General features: G+C 39.2%; 2 protein-coding genes across 2 annotated transcripts in view; both read left to right on the top strand.

The window, feature by feature from the left end:
• Nucleotides 1-4436: 4436 nt before the first annotated feature.
• FBXO30 (F-box protein 30) lies at nucleotides 4437-21413 on the top strand. The gene is made up of 3 exons (XM_033095949.1): nucleotides 4437-4581; nucleotides 12664-14716; nucleotides 19200-21413. The coding sequence occupies exons 2-3, from the start codon at nucleotides 12680-12682 to the stop codon at nucleotides 19401-19403; spliced, it is 2241 nt and encodes a 746-aa protein (XP_032951840.1). The 5' UTR covers nucleotides 4437-4581; nucleotides 12664-12679; the 3' UTR covers nucleotides 19404-21413.
• EPM2A (EPM2A glucan phosphatase, laforin) overlaps nucleotides 4466-22075 on the top strand; it is a 124014-nt gene continuing 106404 nt past the window's right edge. Inside the window, exon 1 of the mRNA XM_033096005.1 lies at nucleotides 4466-4581. The gene's annotated coding sequence lies outside the window, so the exon portion shown is untranslated. The remainder of the gene's footprint in view (nucleotides 4582-22075) is intronic.

The following is a 22075-nucleotide window of genomic DNA, read 5'->3' as shown; positions in this document are numbered from 1 at the left end:
CCAAGAATTATCAGCTAACAGGCAATTAAGCCAGTACTTGAGCACAAGAAATCTAGCTCCAGAGGAAGGGTGACTGAAAAGGTTTGGAAACGAGGCTATCCATAGATACAAGCATGTTCTTCCATTTTATCGCCTTATGGATGAGTCACTAAAACAAGGGTTGCTAAAGATGTTGCCTTTTATTGTGGTTGTTGATTTCCCCCACCCCCACCTCCACCCCACCCCCCACACAGGTTTTCAAAAAGTTTGAAAACATCATGTGGCTTTAACGGCATTATCTAGATTTGCAGATCCTTTAAAAAAAAATTATCAAAAGATATGGTAACACTATTTGCTCCATTCTCCTGCCTCAACAGGTATCCACTAGAGCTAAGGAACAACTAAGTAACAATGTGCTTGTCTGATCTCAGCTCCCTGGGACCTCACTTCTCCTTACCAGCACGACATTTAACCGGAGGCAGGTGGCTTTGCTACCACTGCAACTAAACTGACTAACAAACTCATTTATGGCGCCAATTAAAAACGGTTCCTCCCCGATATCTAATATCAAATTTCTTTGAATAATGTGTAATGTATACATTGAAATTAGATACTACCCCCAAAATGAGCTGTTAATGTAACAGAGTTACATATATATCCACAGACAATTGATTAAGATGTCATCTTTATTACCCACACCTGAGAAATTACCTGCTTACCTGCTCATGCACAAACTAGTTCCACCTAGTGGCAGCTACCTGAAATATAAATATAACACCTTGGAAGCACTCAACAGCCTTTCTGGTAATAGAATTATTTGTTCCTTTACTGGGTCAATGGACATATGTTATGATTGGTAGGCACTGTGTTAATAAATCTTATTATAATAACTCAAATTGTGAAACATTGCAATGCATATGATAGGTCATTTCAGCAATGTCCAATAGCAAGCTTGTAGTGTACAGGAACAAAACCTGGGTCTTCTAATTCTTCCACCATTCCAGGCTGCCTTGGTTCAAATTCCCTTCATTATATATATAAGACTGCAAGGTTGGTGTGGGGTTATGAATATTATCCTTGGCAGGCTGTTCCTAAATGACCGTATCATTGTATGTTGTCACATTTTTCATACTTCAAATATACTTACATAGGAAATATAATTACAGCTCTTAGATTCTAAACTCTGGCAATTAGGTGATTCAAACTGTCTCTTTCTCTCTTGTAATTCTTTAGGAGCATATTATAAAAGAGGAATGGTATTTCCCACCACAGTTCCAGTTGGTAATTCTGATTGTCCCGTGATTTCACAGCTGCAAATCAACCCCCACCCTCTCACACTTGTCTCTAGCTAATGATGCTTTCCTTAATTAGCACATGCCTTGAACGTTAGTCTTGACTTATCTGTTGCCTTGGTCTCTGGTCTTGTTGAGAAAGAAAACCTATTTGAACATGGATGCTATCTGTCCTGACATTGAACAAAGGGAAGAATGATTTGTCTGGTTGTTCAATTTGCTTTCTTTACTAACTGAATTTGCATTCCCTGACAACTCTCTCTTACAATCTAGTCTGAGGTCTAGGTTTTGTATTTCTTTGTATCAGTTTATTCTTTTGGTTCTTATACCTTCCTCAACTTGAGAATGACCTCTAGGAAAAGCCACTAGGAGAGATGTTTTGTCTAAATCTGTGCGAGACGGCCTGCAGAGGGTGATCTCAGGAGATACAAAGCCCTCCTCTTTAAGGTCAAACCTAATACTGCCCTGTCCTCCTTATTTACTTTAAACTTCCAGGGTCAGTCACTCCTCGGGGTACTTAAGCCACACAGATGATAGCTTTGCTTTAGAAGTCTATGTCAAATACATGTATATCAGAGAGGAGAGCATATCTGAGGAAATGGTGATCCCTGGCATACTCTCTGCTTGTCACTGAAGTTTTAGATACATTTCCTTGAAAAGGCACGAAGAGAAAGGTCTCTGAGGAGTGACATAAAGCAGAAAATAAAAATGGGGACAGGATGAAACGAGAGTAGTACACATTTTGTTTCTGAAGTGACAAGTATTCATTGAGCATTTACAATACACATGGTGGCAATACACCCGGTGGCATTTACAATACACATGGAGGGGAGGTACAAAAGCAATGCTGAACATGCTTCCATGTGTTTGGGGATAATCTGTAAGCTGACATACAGGTGACAGTGAAAGAGGTGAAACAGGTAACAATGGCATGAGGCGCACGTCCAACTGCTGAACACAGAAGTCCCACCTGGAGGACACGGGATTAGAGCTACACAGTTAAGAGGGAGGAAGTTTGGCTATTGTCATCATATAGGCCCAGGCAACTTGTATGGTGTTTGGTGGAGAAAAGAAGGAAACTAATCAGGCTAGAATGAAAGATTTACTTTGAGCAATTAAAGACAGGAGTTGAGACTTTACCCCATGGCGTGACATAGCCCTCATAGATATCTGGACAGAGAACTAACAAGATGAAACGGATGTTTTAGGAAATACTACGTTGGTGGCAGGTTTGAGGTGAGAAGCACTGGAGGAGGAAAGACAGGTGAGGTGATGGCAGAAATCCAGATTTGTCTAGGATGGGAACTAGGAATAAATGTGAAAGACAGGAAGAAAGGATTTTTTTTTTTTTAATTGCCTGGACATGGAACATTATTGAGATGGAAGAGGCAAAGAAGACTGTGAGGTTTACAGCCTGAATGACTCAGCTTCAGGGGGTGGGTGGTGACCCAGTGTCAGCTAGGTGACTTGGTAAAGGGGAAAGCCCCAGATGGCAATAAGTACAATCACTGAATCATGAGATTTTAAAGCTGGAAAGGGCTTTCGAGAGCACCTCTTCTAGCCCTTTCATCTTGTAGGAGGGCAAATGAGGCAAAGGGAAGGTATGTGACTCAGTCCAGGACAGTGAGCAGAGGAGGGCAAGAGTGTAGCATCACCCACATCCTCTGCTACCTGGTCATCATGCCTGCTTCACCGTCCTTTCTGACTAGTTCTTAGGACAGTGAGTCTCAAACTCTAGACTGAGGACCAAGGTCTATCTGCAGACAAATGAGACACAATAAGAAAAATAGACTGAATTTTTCAAGAAGCTAAAGAACTGACCTTCACTCTGTGATTATGTCCTTCCTATGAATAATAACTGGTGTTAAAACCACCTTTTATTTTATGAAATGAGACAATAAGATGAGTGGTACCATTTTTACTGCCTTTCTTAGCACAATAAAAAGCTAGTAATCTAAGTATGTACCTTCTTCAGCTTTTTTTTTAAAACTGGACTTTAAAATCTAAAAGTCTGAGTCATTTTTCTTCAGAACGGTATATGTATATCTGTCACCCCAGGCACGTTGGGGTTGTAACGTAGCAACAAAAAGGATGACAGTTTCCCTGTATCTGCCCCCATCCACAAGGCCAGGATTACAGCTATCCCCTCTTTATCACAGTTCTCTTGCACTAGGACTGGGCAGCAGTCCACGGGATGGACATCGGGTAGGGCTGAGGCCATGAGGGACACTCACCACTCAGCACTCTGCATCACTGTCACTGTCCCTCGACTTTAGGCCGAGGCTTGGCGGTAGTAGGCGGGGTAAAGGTCCCAATTCTTTGAAAGGGCCATGCGGTATTTCTTCAGTCGGCAGTCATTTGTAAAAGCAGCCTGCAAAAGCGGCTTCAAGCCCCCTTGCTTGCTAGATTGCATCGCCTTTCCCATGTACACAACCTCACCGCTGCGGTCTGTGCGGAGAATTCTCAGTCCCTCCCAGAAGCAGGGCTCCCATTAGACCGCCCTGCCTGGGCTCGGGAACAGCCCGGCGACGGGTGACTCCGGGGCTGAGACCCACCTGGAGGAGGTAGAACCCTACCAGGGTCAGGGCACGAAGTCACAGCGCTCGGGCTCGTGGAGCCAGCAGGCAGCCAGGCCTGTGGCGGCGATCGCGACAGATTCAGCGAGAGCTGAACCCTAAATGTGACCTAACGGTTAGAGCACTGCACCGAGAGTTAAAGGACTTGGGCTGCTTCTACAATTTAGGGAGGTAAACGAGTCACTCTCCTTGGGCCTGTTTCCTCAATTCCAAACACTACCCGTCTAGCATTCCTTCCAAGGTTCTAACATCGAACAGGACTTGGAATCACTGCCGGGGAGGAGCCAGGCGGGGCCCAAGTGGGAACCCCTTGCAGGCAGGGTACTCCAGACCCCACTCCCCGCCACGTCGCCTGAGGTGTGAGTGGGGGCGTGCGCGTGCTCGCGAAGCTCAGCGTGCGCGTCTCCGTCGGGCTCAACGCCTGCGCCTCCGCCAGGCTCGCCGCGGCTGCGGCGGCCACAGCCTCGGAGGCCTGGCCGGGCCGGGTGGGCGGGGCGAGCGGAGCAGAGCGGAGGGGGCGGGGCGCACGAGGAGGGCGGCCTCCTGGGGAGAAGGCCGAGGAGCTGCTGGAGGAGAGGAGAGGAAAGGCCGCTGCCCGGCGGGGCAGAGAGGCAAGAAGAAGGGCGGACCGCGCGGGCGTGTGGGGCGCGGAGTGGCGCCGGGGCGGCGCGGAGCAGCGGGCCACGACGGCCACGACAGCCTGGGCCTGGGCCGCGGTTCGGCCGTGCCGGCCGGTGAGTGTCAGGAGGCCCACAGGGGAGGCCGACACGGCCAGGGCTGCCCCGGGGATGAAGGCGGTGGCCGGGCCGTGCGAGGCCCGCGGCCGGGGCGGAGGAGGCCGTGGGGGTCGGCGGGCCGGAGTAAACACGGCCGGGTGCTGCCCGGTGGGGTCCTGGCGCCAAAGCGGGCGGCCGCGGCGTGGGCGGCGGCGGCCATCCTCCGGCCGGGCCAGCGCAGAGACGGTCCGCAAATGGCGACCCACGCCCTGAGCCCTGACCCCCGAGTCCCCCTGCCTTGGTGTTGGTGTGGTGGGGAGGGGTGAAGCAGGAGCTCCACTCAGAACACCCGACGAACCTCGAAAACCCGGCTTCTCTTTGCTTTTGCCTTTCAGACACTTGGGTTCTTTAGGGGGGTCACAAACGGGTTAAAGTAAGACTGGGAGGCATCATCAACTGTCTCCACGGGATGAGTGAAGTTGGTAACTTTTCCATTCATGGAAGTGAGAAGCTCTGAGTCTTGCTGAGCCTCAGTCCTTATTAAAGGGGAACTTTCTGATTTTACAGATCCGAGGGGTATGGCCACTTCCAAGTTGCCTGTACCCTGTCCCGTGCAAGTACATGGCTTGGAAGGGGGCCGCACGGTGCGCGATGAATTCAAAGCAGTCTCCTTCGAGTATGTGTTTAACGAGGGTATTGGGGAGAATAGAGACTGGCAGAGCAGTGTGTTGTTTACCATGGCTCTGGTACTCCGTTCCCCTCTGCCCCTCTCTTGTTTTTCTTTCTGAGCCATGTCGTAAGCCTCAGATAAAAGATGCTTGGGAAGGAATTGACCTTTTATTCCATAATTACTTTGTTGACTCCGATCCAAGATGAAGTTATTTATGGGCATTCTGATATCAGAGTGCATTAAGTTAAAACTCTTTAAACACAAAAACCCAAACTTTCTAGCTTTAATTTCTGGTTGCTGCCTTTCAGTAGTGTGCTGTGTCCTTCAGAGACCTAGTAAATTAAATGAACAGGTTTTACATTTGCTCATGTTTGTCAAGGTTTCCCAAAGCAGTCCAGTTGTTGACGCAGCAAAAGGAAAAAGAGTAGGTAGGATAAAATGTACGTTTAGGATTTTTTTCTAAGGGTTGGATTGTTCAGTATGAGATTTTTCGCTGAATCACTGTTCTTTATGCTTAGTCACTGTTTCTTACTACAGAAGTTAAATTGGGGATAACATGGTGTTTTGCAAACTTTGTAAGTTGCCAGTTTGTTTTTATCTGGTACTTTAATGCGGTGACATAGCTTATTTTGTGATTCTGGAAATGTTAGTGGGTGGAGTTTTGTGTTACCAGAGAACTGAAGTTTCCAATACAGGCAAACTTTTATGCATTCCAAGTGTACTAGGGTATTTAACTTCAATATTTCTCCAGTCTAGCACTGGAGACTTTTTTTTTTTTAAAAATACAAAGTTTCCTAATAAAATATACTATTAACGAAGCAATGATACATATTTTGAGGTAACAGATGGTTAGAGAGGTCACCAAAATAGGCATTGGTTCGTGTGTGTTTACTATTTGATATGTTACCAAAATGTGACTTTTAATGGGATAAGATGCTGTTCTTTATGGTTTTGGGTACATCTTTTAACTGAATTCTTATGACTGCCTGTTTCATCAAAAGGAGTTAGTATATGCTCTGGAATGGCATTGTATTCCTAGATTCTTTGACATTAAAGTCTTCAGTCAAAAGGCTATATGAAACATTATTTAATTTCAAAATTGGTTTGATGAAAAAGGTGAGATCGGCCTTGCACTAGTGGTTTTTACATTGTAGGTAGCTAGATAGTTAAACACAGATAAGCATGCCTGAATTAAAACCCAGTCTGAAAATTTTTTACAAAAAGGGTATGTCTTTTTTTTTTAAGAGTAGGTAATGTTAGCATTAGATCATTCCTCATCTGATTACTTTTAGTAAACTTTGTAAGTATAAAAGACCTGATATAAAAAGTAATTATACATAAACCTTTGTGTATGTGAATGTTGCTGTTTTGTAAATTGAAGTACATTCCAATTTCTGAGGAAAACAGTTTGTATCCTGCTGGACACACACATAACAGTAACCAGCCTTTGTAGAGTTCTAGGTAGTTTTCACAATAGAGTGATTAATTACCTGAAGGTCACAAAGCTGAGATTTTTTGCAAGCCCATTCCCCTGTGCCTTGCTGCCCATTTTAATAACTGAGTTCCATCCTTTGGGTGAATTATTTTTATTTGAGTATCTACTCAAATAGGTTCTGGTCTTAAATATTTATTAATATTTGTTATTTTGATTTCTGATGTAAGTCTATAATAATTTCATTTGCTTATTTAGTGGAGAATATGGCAGGTAGTGAGAACTTTCACTTTGGAATAAGTTACTCATGACCATATTTAGAAATGAAAGATGTATGTTTTGATTCTATAACTGGAAGGCTAAAAACTTGAAAAAAACTTCCATATAATTAGGTCATCATTCTGTAAATAAAAAATAAGAACCAAAATTTAACAAAAGAATGTATAGAGTGTAGCCCATTTAGCTGTTTGGACTCATCGGGAGGATGTGTGCTTTGAATAGGGAGTTTGATGATACTGGGCTTTCAATCTTGTCTAGTTACCCCCAACCCCTTTTTTTTAAACCAATGAAATAAGATGTCCAACTGAGGTTATAGATTTATTGTAGTTTTTAAAACTTAGTGTACCTGATCAGCAAATCAGCCAGCAAGTGTTTATGTTTACTATGTAGTAGTACCTTGTACTATACAAGAAGGAAGAGGCTTGCTCTGGAGGAGCTCATTACTGATTGCGTAATTTGAAATTTTAGTCATAGACTTACTTGTAATGGTTAATGAATTGAACAAGTCTGTCTATAGTTATATTCAACTTTACACTGAAGCAATATTTTCATAAGTAGACTTTTAGTCCGTCTAGTACCATATTAATTGTAATATTAAGCAGTCGGCTGATACAACTTCCTTTTTTGAGCTTCTTTTCCTTACCCTATACCTACCTAGGCACTTGCACATGTGCAGACATCTCCACCTTTGCTTTTCTTTTTGAATCTGATGTCTCTATAGTCAATAACCAGTAACCAGACTGCAGCATTGATTAGGGGATTAAAATAGTGGAGCAGTGGATAGGTAAATGTTTCCTTCTGTCCCTTTTAATACTATTATTTTTTTTAGAATTTTAAAATAATGGAAGGTTGAAATTAACTTTGTTCTTCCCTTTGATTTGCTTTTATTGATGGACAGTTTGTCTTACTCCATATATAATGCCTAGGACATATGACCTAGGTGCTCAATAAATGTTTGAGAACTATTGACTTTTTATAACTGATGCAGTGAGATATCAGTTATAAAATTTTGATTCAGTTTGATTGTCTAATGCTAAATCTATAAGAGTGTATCTTCTCATGAAATACATAGTTTTCATGAAAAGATACACATGAAATCAAGAATCTCGGTTTTGGAATCCATTTATTTCTTGTATTATAAATCTTTCATTTGTTCATGTTTTTAAGATAAGTGAGGCTGTAATTGAGGTATAATTTTAGGGACTATAGGGAACTCAAGAATGAATGAGACAGAGATGATCCTGCCTCCTTCATGGAGTTTATAGTTTTCCTGTAGAGATAGAGATTAAACAGGATAATTACCAAGGAAAAATGCAATGTGTATTGAGCATGTAGCATAATGTGGGATCCATACCTTCCTTGCCTTTTGGTATGTGGAAAAGTAACAACGAAGCTGAGACAGAAAGAATGGAGGCAGCAGTTGGGGAGGGAAAGGTAGGGGTGTGTGGTGTGTGTGTGTGTATTAAGAAAAGCCTGAGGCAGCAAGCTGGATCCAGTACTTTGGGTGACTTGACTTAGCATATTTTAAAATTGTGCTTATTTGCAGTGTTTTATTGATTTATCGCATTATGCATTTTAATGAATTTGGAAAAATAAAGAAATACTATTTTGAGGGCATATCTTTAAGCATAGAAATAACCTTCAAAAACAAGGCCTCATTTCATTGTATGGGAAAGTGCCATGTCTTAAAACTATTTTTATGGATTGCTTGTCAGCCATAGAGTAAGAGTTTGCCAAGAATTTCTGTTAGAGAAAATTGAAACTGTAAAGCATTTAATCATTTACAGATATTTTCTAGTCTAATGAAACTTTTTCCAGTTGTTTGGAATGTTGAGATTCTTTTTCTAGAGCATTTAAAAAAGCCTGAATATTGAGAAGTTTTAAATTAAGCTCATCTTGAACTTGAAGCCTCAATTTTAGAAGCATGTTTTCTCCTGAGCTTGCTGTGTCACTGTTCAACTGATAAATCAGGGATTGATGTTTTAGACTGTTTCACAGGATTTGTGAGCAACATGAAATCCTTTATAGAGGCATATTTAATTTGATAATAATCATCTTGATTAGAAAGAGGATGGCTCTGGAAGTTTAATTTCTGAGACTGTGGGTTGTATCCCCAGAATACTCTTTGGGTATTGTCTAGTGCATTTTCTTATGTCTTAATATATTTAACAGTATAATGGAATTAAACTTGACTCCTTTGTACAGCTATTTTGAGAATTGTTAAATTTATATTGTGCCATATGTTTATAGTGAGCATTATAAATGTGTTATTTTTTAAATAATTTAAAACATTTATATTTAAAGCAAAGTACTGTGCTATTATAATTAGAAAGGACCAAAAAGTCTTTCTTGACCACAGGGGTGATTGTATTGGAATAAAGGATAAGCAAAGTTGTGTAATCGCCATTCCTCAAATACCATCTTACAATTGGATCATCAGTTAATGAAGTGCTGCCTGATTTTCTTAAACTTTCATAAGTAAACATATCTGTTATTGTCCAAGTGCATCAATCAGATATAGATTTAAATCCTAGCTCTGCCACTTACTATGTAGATGACCTTACTATGTAGATGGACAAGTCTCTTAGCCTTTCTGGACCTCAGTTTCCTCTGGGTTTTTAGGTGGATTGTGACATTAAGGACATGACATATGTAAAGAAAGACAAAATAGGTACATAGTTAGTGTTCCCTTGTTCTTCTCTGTAAGTCTACTGTAATAAATAAATATTTTTGGAGTCATTGCTGTGGATGATTTTATTTTTTAACACTTGTTATTCAGAATGGAACAGTGTGCAAGAGGCTATTTATTTTGAAGCTTGAGAGCCTTCTACTGCCTGTCAGAGTTATTGCTGTTTTGCATTTAACTCAGTTGTTTGTAGCAGTTGGTATTTTAAACACTTTTGAATTAAGTGACTTTTCTGAGTTGTGTTCTGTCTGGTGTGGTCATGTGATATGTACATAACATAAAGTGTTCCTACAATTTCTGAGAGCAGTGGTCACTTCTGTTGGAACTACTTATATTTTTAGGTTTCTCTCTTAGTAACAGTCAAGCTTATAACTTCCAGCATGTGAGATGAACTCATTCTGGTTGCAAAATAAGAAAGCTACTGCTGTTTTCACAATCTAATCACTCAGTAAAATTTGTCCTAATTCTTATTAAAGTTTCGTTTTGAATTTCTGCTTAATTTACAAATGTTTGCCATCATTAATCTGTCATTTCTTCTATTATGACTCTTAGCATATTTATCTTTATAGGTTCTGTCCTTACCTATACAATTTATGAGGTTAAGTATTTGAAAGTATATTTAGTTCATAATTTGTAATTTTTAAACACAATTTAAAAATACGGTTTTGTTGATAAGTGTGTGCCTCCCTCTCACCCCCTGCATCATTAAGCACTATAATATCAACTCATAACTTTTCTGTTTAATCAACAAAGCTCTATTAATAATCAGTAGACTTTTATTATTTTAGTTTGAGGAAAAGCAAACTTGCACTGGAGAAAAATAGCAATTTGACGAGTAACTAGTTTACAGTAGTCACTGTTAGGTTGGTGCAAAAGTAATTGCGGTTCAAAAGGTTAATAATTGCAAAAACCACAGTTACTTTTGCACCAACCTAATAGCAATCTTTTATGCACTGAAGTGAAGAAAATAAGCTAATAATCAGCATTTTATCCAGAAAATTGTTATCTACTACAACATAATTTAACTTGGAAAATGTTGACATGAGTTGCCTGTGCCATATACAAGTGGAAATGTATAATAAGTAATTAGCTGTAGAGATCTCAACTTTGGAAGAGGGATCTGGGTAGGAGGCACAGATGAGTTTTCCACATGTTGGTGGTAATTGAAGCTTTTGAGAAACGGAGAACACCCAGGGAGAGAATGTGTAGAATGATCATGAAATGACATGGATCCCTGAAGAAGAGTAATGTTTTAGAAGTAAAGTTTAAGGAACAACCAAAGAGGTAGGAGGAAAACCAGGGAAATGTGACATGAAAACTCAAGGATGAGTTTTCCCTGACATCAAGGAAAGACAATAGTTCCAAAAAGGAGGAATTAGTTAACATAAGGATATAACGGCTAGGGAAGATAGGGTCTGAAAAAAAATACCCTTTGGATTTAGCATTGAGAATCTGAGAGTGCAGTTTTAATGAGTGGTAGTAAAAATAAAAGCCAGATTAGAGGCTGAAGAATATATGGGAGGTTAGAAGGGTTTGGGGGTTAATTTTTTTGTTTTCTTCTGAAAGCTTGACCGAATAGGAAAAAAGAATAGTAGCAAAAGGGGGATATTGCTTCATTATTTAGGTTTTTAAAGATAAAATAGTCTTTTAAGTTTTTACTGCTATTAGGAACAAGCCGATAAAGTAGTTAAATATTATAGAAAAAAGACATTGAATAGGTTCAGTAATTATAATTGAATGAATATATTGTGCTGATGCTTTCTCTAATTTTTATATTAAACTTTTCTTGATAAAAGCAGGAGAGACTCTTAGTTATCTGTAATTCCCTCGTGTTATTTTATAGATACCATTTCTCCGTTTAACTCCTAATGATTTCCAGTTAAGGTCTGAACTCCTCAGAGTAGCATCTCACGCACTCTTCAGGGTTTGCCTTATTCCTGTCTGGCCTCATCTCTCACAGCCACCTTGCATTTTCACCTTGTGAAAGTGCAATACTAGGAAACTTGGAGTTCCCTGGACATCATTTGCCTATTCTTGCTTTTCTGCATTTGCTTATGCTTTTACTTCAGCATTGAATGCCTCCCTTTCTTTCCAAACCTACCCACCTTAAAAGACATTTCATCTTTCAAGACTTACTCTGAATTCTTCTTTAGCCCCTACCAATACTGATGATCTTCTCTGTATTACCATTTTACTGCTGTCATATTGATCACATAATAATAATATGACGTAATTTTTACTGTCTCTGACTTCCTGCTGTAGCTCCTTGAAAGGAGACACCGTGTTTTACTAACTTTTATGTTGCCACGTCAGACGCAGTGTCTGGTACATAGTAGTTAAGCATAAACAGATGTTTAATGAATGAATGGAAACTGTGGCCCTCAGAAGTAAGTGATTTGCCTATAGCCATAGAACTGGAGCTAGAACTTATATTTTTCTGAGTAAATTCTCTGTAAGTTTTAATTAAGGCTTACTCTATTGATTTGCTGTGGAATTTATTGAGACATCTGTAGAAGGAGCAAACAATAGATGAAATCTTAAATGAATTCATATATTTAGAGGAAATAAAAGAACATCTAATAAACTTTGAGTTAGATATATTAGTGAAATTTAGATTATTCTTTTAGGAATATGGTGAGCTCTCTGCAATTTGGGGTACTTCAGAATTAGTTTAGTTGAAATTAAACAGGTGAAAGCTAAAGCATTTTCTGACATGTAAGAGTTAAATATACATTAACTTGTTTTTATATATACATTATATATACATTAACTTGTTTCTTGTTATATGGTATATAAAAATGAACTTTTATGACATTTTAGCTAAAGTACTGAATTGTTAGTTGAAATGCTTAAGTTGTTTCAGGATGGATTGTTTATATGTAAAATAACCTTGTTAAATATGTTTATATTTTATATATCTCATTCTAAAATAAGCCAATATACCTTCATAATTTGATTTACATTATTAAACAATTTTTAAAAATTTACGATTCTTTGCCTAACTTCTCATCTTTTTTCCATCTCAACAACTAGCGCTGGACTGGCCATTATGGAGGCGGAGCTGCAGCATTCGCACTGCGTGAATTGTGTCAGTAGACGGTGTATGACCAGACCAGAGCCTGGGATTTCTTGTGATTTGATTGGTTGTCCATTAGTCTGTGGAGCAGTCTTCCATTCTTGTAAAGCTGATGAGCATCGACTTTTATGTCCATTTGAACGAGTGCCTTGCTTAAATAGTGACTTTGGCTGTCCATTTACAATGGCTCGAAATAAAGTTGCTGAACATCTAGAAATGTGTCCAGCAAGTGTGGTGTGCTGTACTATGGAGTGGAACCGATGGCCAGTTAGTTATGCAGACCGGAAATCATATGAAAATCTAAGCAGAGATGTGGATGAAGTGGCACAATTAGATATGGCTTTGGCTCTTCAAGACCAAAGGATGCTCTTAGAATCTCTGAAAGTAGCCACCATGATGTCAAAAGCAACTGATAAAGTATCAGAACCTAGAGAACAAATATCAGTTAAATCAAATGTCCCAGAGATACCACATGCTAATGGTTTGGTGTCTGTTGATGAAGAATCTTATGGTGCACTTTATCAAGCTACTGTAGAAACAACCAGAAGTTTGGCTGCTGCTTTAGATATCCTGAATACCGCCACAAGAGACATTGGCATGTTAAGTACCAGTCTTTGTGCTTCCCCAAATGAAATGAATGAAGAGCAAAATGCCAGAGAAAGCTTACAGAATAGAAACTTGAAAGACCAGGACCATCTTCACGAGGATGAGATTGGAGCAGTAGGTGGAATTGATCATAACAACGCAAGTCAGAATGCCCAGTCTGAACAAAATGGTTCAAATGATTTATTGTGTGACTTGAATACCAGTTCTTATGGCACTTCTGCTCTTTGTAATGGCTTTCCTTTGGAAAATATATGTACAGAGGTCATAGACCAGAACCAGAATTCACATGGTGATTCAAAACAAAGTAACTTAACAAATGGAGAATGTGTTGCGTCAGATGGCACTTCCCAACCTTCCAGTTCACTTTCAGTAGCAGCACAACTTAGGGAAGTGATACCATCTAATGCTTTGCCTAACGGCACAGTTCAGCGAATCCTCATGCCTGATGGTGAGGATGAAGAATTGTGTTGGAGGAAAGTAGACTTAGGGGACTTGAGGAATGTGGATGTCTTATCTTTTAGTCATCCTCCTTCATTCAAATTTCTTTCTAATTCATGTTGGTCTAAACCAAAGGAAGACAAAGCAGTAGATACATCAGATTTGGAAGTTGCAGAAGATCCAATGGGCCTCCAAGGAATTGATCTAATCACAGCAGCATTACTATTTTGTCTAGGAGATTCTCCAGGTGGGAGGGGTATATCTGATAGTCGCATGGTCGATGTTTATCACATTGACTTTGGGACTCAGACTTTTTCACTTCCATCTGCAATTTTAGCTACAAATACAATGGTTGGAGAAATAGCTTCAGCTTCAGCTTGTGATCATGCCAACCCACAGCTTTCAAATCCAAGTCCTTTTCAGACGCTTGGGCTGGATTTAGTGTTGGAATGTGTCGCTAGGTACCAACCCAAGCAGCGTTCAATGTTTACATTTGTTTGTGGACAGTTATTTAGAAGAAGAGAATTTTCTTCACATTTTAAGAACGTGCATGGTGACATTCATGCTGGACTCAATGGCTGGATGGAACAGAGGTGTCCTTTAGCATATTATGGTTGTACCTATTCTCAGCGTAGATTTTGTCCATCAACACAAGGAGCAAAGATTATACACGACCGCCATTTGCGGTCATTTGGAGTTCAGCCATGTGTATCTACAGTATTAGTAGAGCCTGCTAGAAATTGTGTGTTGGGATTACATAGTGACCATCTGAGTAGTCTTCCTTTTGAGGTTCTGCAACATATTGCAGGGTTTCTCGATGGCTTCAGCCTGTGCCAGCTCTCGTGTGTATCCAAGTTAATGAGGGATGTGTGTGGCAGTCTGCTTCAGTCTCGTGGAATGGTCATACTGCAGTGGGGGAAAAGGAAGTACCCAGAAGGAAACTCATCATGGCAGATAAAAGAAAAGGTTAGTTTAACCTTAACTATATCAATCCCTTTCTTAACATATAATAAGCAATGATATTGCTGAATTAATAAAATGAGTATCTTTTGACATTGACTATCCTTAAAACTTAGTACGGCAACCAACTCTTTTTTAATAATAGTAATTAATGAAAAACTAGTATAGTTAAAATTGTGTGTTGTAATCACATATTTACTGCACACATCCTAGAACTAGATTCTAATCTAATATGGCAGAGCCATTTCTCTTTTCCCAGTTGAGCAGTTCTGTACCCATTCAGTTCTCCTGTAACAACTCTCTTGGTTTGAGGCCATGGTAGCCACCTTCGAATTTGGGCTCCATATGAGACATTTTCACTACAGGACAATGGAGGAGGCAAGAAGACAGTGTTTTACTGCTTACAGTTGGCAGCAGCTTTCTATTCTTAGCAATTTCATTTTTAGGACTTGGTTGTTTCAGGTAGAACTTAAATTGGCAGAGATGAGAAAAAGTGAGAACTACTGCTACTGTTAAGACCGATGGAGTATTTGGGGTGTAGAAGACATAAAAGGATGGATATGGATACGTATTAGGTTGAAGTGAGGTAAGAGTAGGGAAGTAGGATTTGGTATTGTTGGTGGGGAATCTGGGTTTAGTACAGTAACAGGGAGGGAGTGGGGAAGCTTGGAAGCTTGAGCTAGAGATAGGCAGACCCGGGAACAAATCCTGGCTCCGCCAGCTTCCTCCTCTGATACCCTACTTTTGCCCAGCTTCTGTTTGAGGTATATGCAATAGAAACAAGAAGGTATTACAAATATCTGATTGAAGGTGTTTTTCATTTCAAAACATTCATAATATGAATCCATGCATTTTATAAACTGGAGAAAAATTTGACAAACTTCACATCGGTTGCACAGGGTTCACATTTTTAGCTACTTTATTTTTGCCACCCTTAGGTTTTCTCTTACTTTCACTCATTGCTGCAGTTTTTCAGAATTCTACATCTGCTTCTGTGTTCTCCTGAGGCTTTGACCAATGAATGAACCCACTGATTATTTTATGATTTTTTTTTCTAAATGGAATTTGGTGACACAAAATTTCATACTTGTGTATACATGTGTGCTTGTGTGTATTTTCATTTTCCAGATGATTTGGTGTCTTCCATTTGAGTAGGACATTCTGAGTATGGCCTTTTTTTGTTCTTGCCCACTATTTTTGACCTGTGAGGGGAAATATTTTCTGGAGTTCTATTCCTGCAGAAAATCTTATCTACTCTTGGAGTAATTTTTGCCATAATTCATACAGATTACTCACACGTCTATATTTTGGCCATTTTCTCCTTTGAATTCCAGATCATTATGTACCAGCATCTACTGGGCATCTCCACTTGATTATCTTACACTGATCAAGCTCAACATGTCCAGCCTACTCCACTTCTCTCCCTCTCTCATTCTCAGAAAATGGCATCATCTTCTATCCGGTTGCCTAAACTAGGAAGTTGGGAGTTAGGGTTGACTCCCTTGTGTCCCCTTTATTTCCATATCCAGGTCGTCACAAAGTGCTATTGAGTCTCCCCTCTTCATACTGCTATTTCCTTAGTTCACCGCCACCTTTAATTCTCTCCTGGATTACTGCAGCTGCCTCCTAACTGGGTTTCTAGTTCCAACTGTGTCCCTTATTCTCTACATAAGAGCAAGAGGGACAATATTTGCTTAAATACACTTCTTAGGCTGCAGTGCTTAAGAACTTCAAATGTTTGTCTCTTTCCCTGGGATAGAGACAGTCCTTAATGTAACATTTAAGGCTTCTTATAATCTTGTCCTTGCTTCCCTCTTCCATTTCCTCTTATCACTTTATATTCTACTCACATTGATTTACTTACAGTTGCCTGATGTTTTCTTTTTGTTTTTTTAATTTTTTTTTTATTTTTTAATTACGGTTGACATACAATATTATATTAGTTTCAGGTAAACAACATAGCGATTAGACATTTATATAACTTAGGAAATTATCACCCCGCTAAATCTAATACCCATCTGACACCATACTTAGTTATTCCCCGAAAATAAGACTTAGTCAGGCCATCAGCTCTAATGTATCTTTTGGAGCAAAAATTAATATAAGACCGGTCTTATATTATAGTGTACCCAGTCTTATATTGTATAAGACCTGGTCTTATATTATAGTAAACTAAGACCAAAAGATGCATTAGAGCTGATGGTCCAGCTTGGTTTTATTTTCGGGGAAACATGGTATTACTGACTACATTGCCTGATGTTTTTTTTCTTTTTCTTTTTGGTGGCCCCCTCCCCCCCTGGATTTTAAGCCATCGTTTCTCTGTCTAGTTGTAGGACGCAGCTCCCTGGCCCATGCTGGTATTATGAACCTTGCTCTCCACCTGGCCTTCTGTGTTAGGAGCACCGCGCTCCAACCACCTGAGCCACTGGGCTGCCGGATGTTTTCTTTCTTGCCTTAAGACCTTTGAGTATGCCATCCCTAGCACCTACATTTGAGCACTTGCAATATGCTAGATAGTGTGCTAATAAGCATTTTACTTTCGTTAATTTATTTAATCTACTGTCTCTATTTTATGGATGAAGAAATTGAGGTTTAGACAGGGTCAGTAACTTGTCTAACTAAGCTGTGGATTCAGACCTAGGAAACCTGTCTTTACAGGTTGTAATCTTCAACTCCTTTCCATATCTTGCTTAGTTTTAGGATCTTCCTCAAGTTAAGCCTTGTGGAACCCCACTCTGAAGCGTTCAAGGAGGCTTACTGCTCTGTGTTTGTGTGGTGCCTATGGTACACTCCTGCTTCATACACCCTTAACTTTATACACCCCCTACTTCATACACCCTTGCTTCATGTACCCCAACTTCATATACTCCTGCTTGATAAACCCCTGCTTCAAACACCCCTACTTCATACACCCCTACTAAAGCACTCACCATGCTATTTTGAAATTCACTGATGAATTGTCAGTTTTTTCATTAGACTGTAATTTTCTTGAGAAGCAAAACTCTGGGAACCAAAATATCTAATGCCTAGCATAGTACCTGCATATAGCAGTCAATTAGTAAATGCTTGATGGCTACTTGAATGCAAAATTGACCCATTACTAACACCAGGAGGGGGGAGCCATCCGTTTTTTTCCTGAGTTTGTTTCACCCGGCTCTCGAACTGTGTGGAAGTAGGGAGGCTGTCTGCCGTCATTGAATCTTTCAGCTAACTATTTCTGCTGAAGCTTAGCAAAAACTCCTCTACTTCTTCCCATAGTTTAGTGGGTGTGGGAAATTGTAATCTAAAATGTCTATTGATAGCTACTTTTTAGACCTTCACCGACTGCTGGGAAATGACTCCATCCAGGGTAACTGATACAACCCTCAGGAGTATAACAGCTAAGCCCCATGTGCCCAACAGCGGAGACTTCCGTTGCCAACTGAAAAATAATCGTGTTCACACAGAATTTGGAAGGCATCTGGCCACCCCGGAAGTCATTACCAGCCTTTCCTGAGAAGTTCTGAGTGTTCCCTCAAGTCCACGGCTACTTTCTAGCGTACCTGCTGCTTCACCATGGAGGCAGTGGTCTCTGACCAGGCATTACCTCAGCGGAGCTTAGCTCGGATGCCCGGGCCCGTCCTGTTCCACTCCTGCTTGTTCCCCAGGCCTGTGCTGCTATATGCAAGCTTGTTAGCCATGCGCAAGTAGCTTTGTATTTTCAGTTGTACAGATGTGAGGGGGCCGTAACAGTCATTGCGAATTAATAAAATGACAGTGCTTCCTCGGGCTTGGAGCTGCTGAGTGGGCCAAAGGGGAAGGAGCCCACATTTTCACCTGCAGGTGCAAGAACAGGGATAGCAGGTGAATATGATAGGAAGTGAAATGAGACTCGCTTTAGAAAAGTTTGTCCTATGTAAATTTTCAGAAACTTTTTGAACTTTGAAATCGAAGCACCTGTATTTTCAGTACTATGAAGTATCTTGAGTACTTATATATAGTGGAAAGATAAGGTACCTTGGCACAATACTTTAAAGTATTTTTTCGTATGCTTCATATAGTATAATAGGAATGGAACAAAAACTTGGAGAACAAAAATACTACTTGTGTTGTGTATATCTGCAGGCTATGGATAGTCTATATAGCCAATTGGATAGGATGAAGAATAGTGTGCATTATGTATTATTTTAGGAAGTAGTTCTGAATTCGTGAAGTTATGATTTTTTTTTAAATTGCTTAATAAGCAAGGTAAGATGTGATTTTTAATGTTGATTTTTGTCTTTTTGGTTATTTTATTGAAGTCATGTCCAAGAAGTGATTTATCTTATAAATATTTGATAAACGTATTTGTAGCCAAATGGATTTATTATTTCAATTATGTAGCTAACTACTTGAAACTCTATATTGGATATTTCTCTAACAGTAGAAATGCATAGAGTTAGAGCAAAAAGTGTGTTTTGATACTTGTGTAAATTGACTTGTTTAAATCTGAAGTAGAATTTTCTTTTAGGTATGGCGATTCAGTACGGCATTTTGTTCTGTTAATGAATGGAAGTTTGCTGACATCCTAAGCATGGCTGACCACTTGAAGAAATGCAGTTACAATATTGTAGAGAAACGGGAGGAAGCCATCCCATTGCCATGTATGTGTGTGACACGGGAACTCACGAAAGAAGGACGTTCACTTCGCTCAGTTTTAAAACCTGTACTTTAAAAACTATAACTCCACTTGCACATACATGCAAGCACCTAGTATAATTTCTTTGTAACATGTGACACTTTATTAATGTATTAAAGATTACAACTAGCTAAATTTATTGTCACTGTGTATATAATGTTTTGAAGTGACATATATTTTTATAAAGTACTGTTTAGTTGGGGAAAAGTTGCCTTAATGTTTGAAATGTGTGAAATTTTTGGAACTTGCTGGACAGGGTGATTGAATTTTTAGCTACATAATTTTCAGAATTAGTATTTTTAATGGTGTGCATATTTTGGTTCTAAAATCTTTTGCTTCTTAAACTAACAAGATGATCCTGACCAAACAATATATTCCTCATGTTTTCTGTGGGTTGCAACCCATGCATTCAAAAAGAAAAATTTTGATTCAAATTTTTGCAGCATAGGTTTTTTCAGATTAAAAACTTCAGTTGCATAAGCACTTCCATAAAATGATCATAAAGATTTTATTTTCTAGTGCTCCCTAATACAATTGTTGATACGCAGATGATCTCTGTACTTACATAATGTTTAAAATCATGGCTGGGAATGCCATTTACCATGTTTTAAAAATAATTCACAAAGATGTTATCACCTTATGTATTTACAACTCCGATTTAGAGAGTGTCCATGTGCAACTTTCTTCTTTGTAGACGCCACATCCAAAGACTCATGGCAATGTGTTATACGACAGGTTAAAGCAAAAACAAACAAAAAGCCTGTGAATTTATTTTAATTTGAAACTGTTCAAGGTGTTTGCTAGGTCTGTGATGTTTGTGGAGAAGAAAATATACCTCATTTTAAGTTTGAATTGGACATGCTGTGTAAATAAATTTCAAATATTCAGAATGCAAAGGGCTTAACTGTTTTCATAAGCATTTAAAATTTTTGCCTTTTGATGTTTATCACAACTATGTTTTAAGACATTTAAAAATGTGAAATTTGGTATCTTTGTAAGATGACAATCTTAAAATGCAGAAACCTGTCATGGTTGACAATCTCTAAAATATGTCCAGGTTAATCTCCTATAGACTTCTCTACCAAAAAGAGTACGAATTTCATCTTTGTGTAAGGATCGAGATATAACGGAAAACTATTCAAAGACCTGTTCTTGAGCTATTTTAGTATAGTGTTCAAGTTTACGAATACTATTATTAACCTGATGTGATCAGTTTTTTTAAAAAATGAACATATCCGTATTTAGAAATAAACTGCAAAGATGGGGACATGTGCTTAAATAATTTGTTTTAAGTAACTTCTGGCATTTGGTAGTCTGAAATGGTGACAAGTGACCTCGTTATAAATATCAAAACTCTGTTTTGTCTCCACCTACATTTGTCCCTGAGCGTGCTCTACTGTTACGAGGTTCTTGATTCCCATATATGGCAACCAGGCTGGGCAGAGGCGTTCCTTGGGCATTAGAAAAGAATTCAGAACTGCTTAAGACTTGTTTTGGTTGGATCAAGTCCTTATTACAGTTGAAAAATAATAGCACTAAAGACTAATCAATTGTTTTGCCTCACCTATCATTTTAATGAGTAGAATACTTGTTTTTTAGTGCTTTAACTTTCTTTTTCAACTGTGAGATTGAATGACACAAGCAGTCGCTATTTCTGTGGAAAGTCAGAAATAAGATTATCAAATACTGTAAAATATAACTGCCTTTTAAAGTTTTGCTGAAGAATGTGTGTCTGGTTAGGATAGCACAAACATTAACTTTTTGTTTTATGGTTGTGCTTTTTAAAATCCTTGGTTTTTAAGTGTAGACTTCTTGTTTCCATACTGGCTCATGAGATAGCTAACATTTTCCACTTGATATTTCTTTTACACATCTTTGGGTGTTTTCTTTTTTGTTTGTTATGCCACCATACCATTTTGTTAAAATGTGTTCTTTGTGGAACATTTGTTAAAATTCTAATAAAAGTAATATTTTCCCTTCATATGGCTCAGTAACTTAAAAAGAAAAACTTTCATTTAAATAAAATTTTAATAGTTGTTTGACAAATTCCAAACACAGTCATCTTGTTTCTATCGAGGGGATTTCTGCATGTTGTAGGGGTTGCTTGTTGATCATTGCTCACCCATGTTTTGCTGGTGAGCATTAAACTTCTTCTTTAAAATGGAACACTCAGCAGTTAGCTTTCTTTGTCCCCTCAGTGTCTTCTTGAAAGTAGTCCCACCTAGGAGCATTGAAAGGCTGAAGAATGGGGGGCAGTATTGTTTTTCTAAAACTTTAATGGGAATAGTCTAGCCTTTTAAGCATGAAAAGGTGGGTATGTTGACAATTAAACTGTCATTTGAGAAGTCTGTTGATGCCTTAGTCTTTGCTAACCAGCAAGATAAAGGCTAAGTATCAGGATGGAGGGAAGTATCTGAATTCACTTTTATCTGCTGCCTCCTTCCCCAGAACTGCCTGTTATCTTAGCGTCTCCCTCTCCCTCTCCCTCTCCCTTTTCCTCTCCCTCTCCCTCTCTCATTGGCTTTTAAGCCTCACACATCATTATAGTAGTGATTCCCAAAGGGTGGTCCCTGCACCAGTTGCATCATCATCTGGCAATTTGTTAGAAATGCAAATTCTCGGGCCTCTCTGCAGAGTTAATAATTCAGAAATTCTGGGGTGGGAACCAGCAATCTGTTTTAACAAAGGCCTTCATGTGATTCTGATTC

Source organism: Rhinolophus ferrumequinum, chromosome 3, assembly GCF_004115265.2.
Source record: "Rhinolophus ferrumequinum isolate MPI-CBG mRhiFer1 chromosome 3, mRhiFer1_v1.p, whole genome shotgun sequence".
NCBI classification, from domain to species: domain Eukaryota; kingdom Metazoa; phylum Chordata; class Mammalia; order Chiroptera; family Rhinolophidae; genus Rhinolophus; species Rhinolophus ferrumequinum.
Note: the sequence above shows the minus strand (reverse complement) of the source record. Positions and strands in the feature narration are given on the sequence as shown.

Bases quoted from the DNA above. Each gene is read 5' to 3' on its own strand.
- FBXO30 (XM_033095949.1), top strand. From the start codon at position 12,680: ATGGAGGCGGAGCTGCAGCATTCGCACTGCGTGAATTGTGTCAGTAGA. The intron at 14,717-19,199 runs GTTAGTTTAACC...ATTTTCTTTTAG, and splicing joins CATGGCAGATAAAAGAAAAG to GTATGGCGATTCAGTACGGC.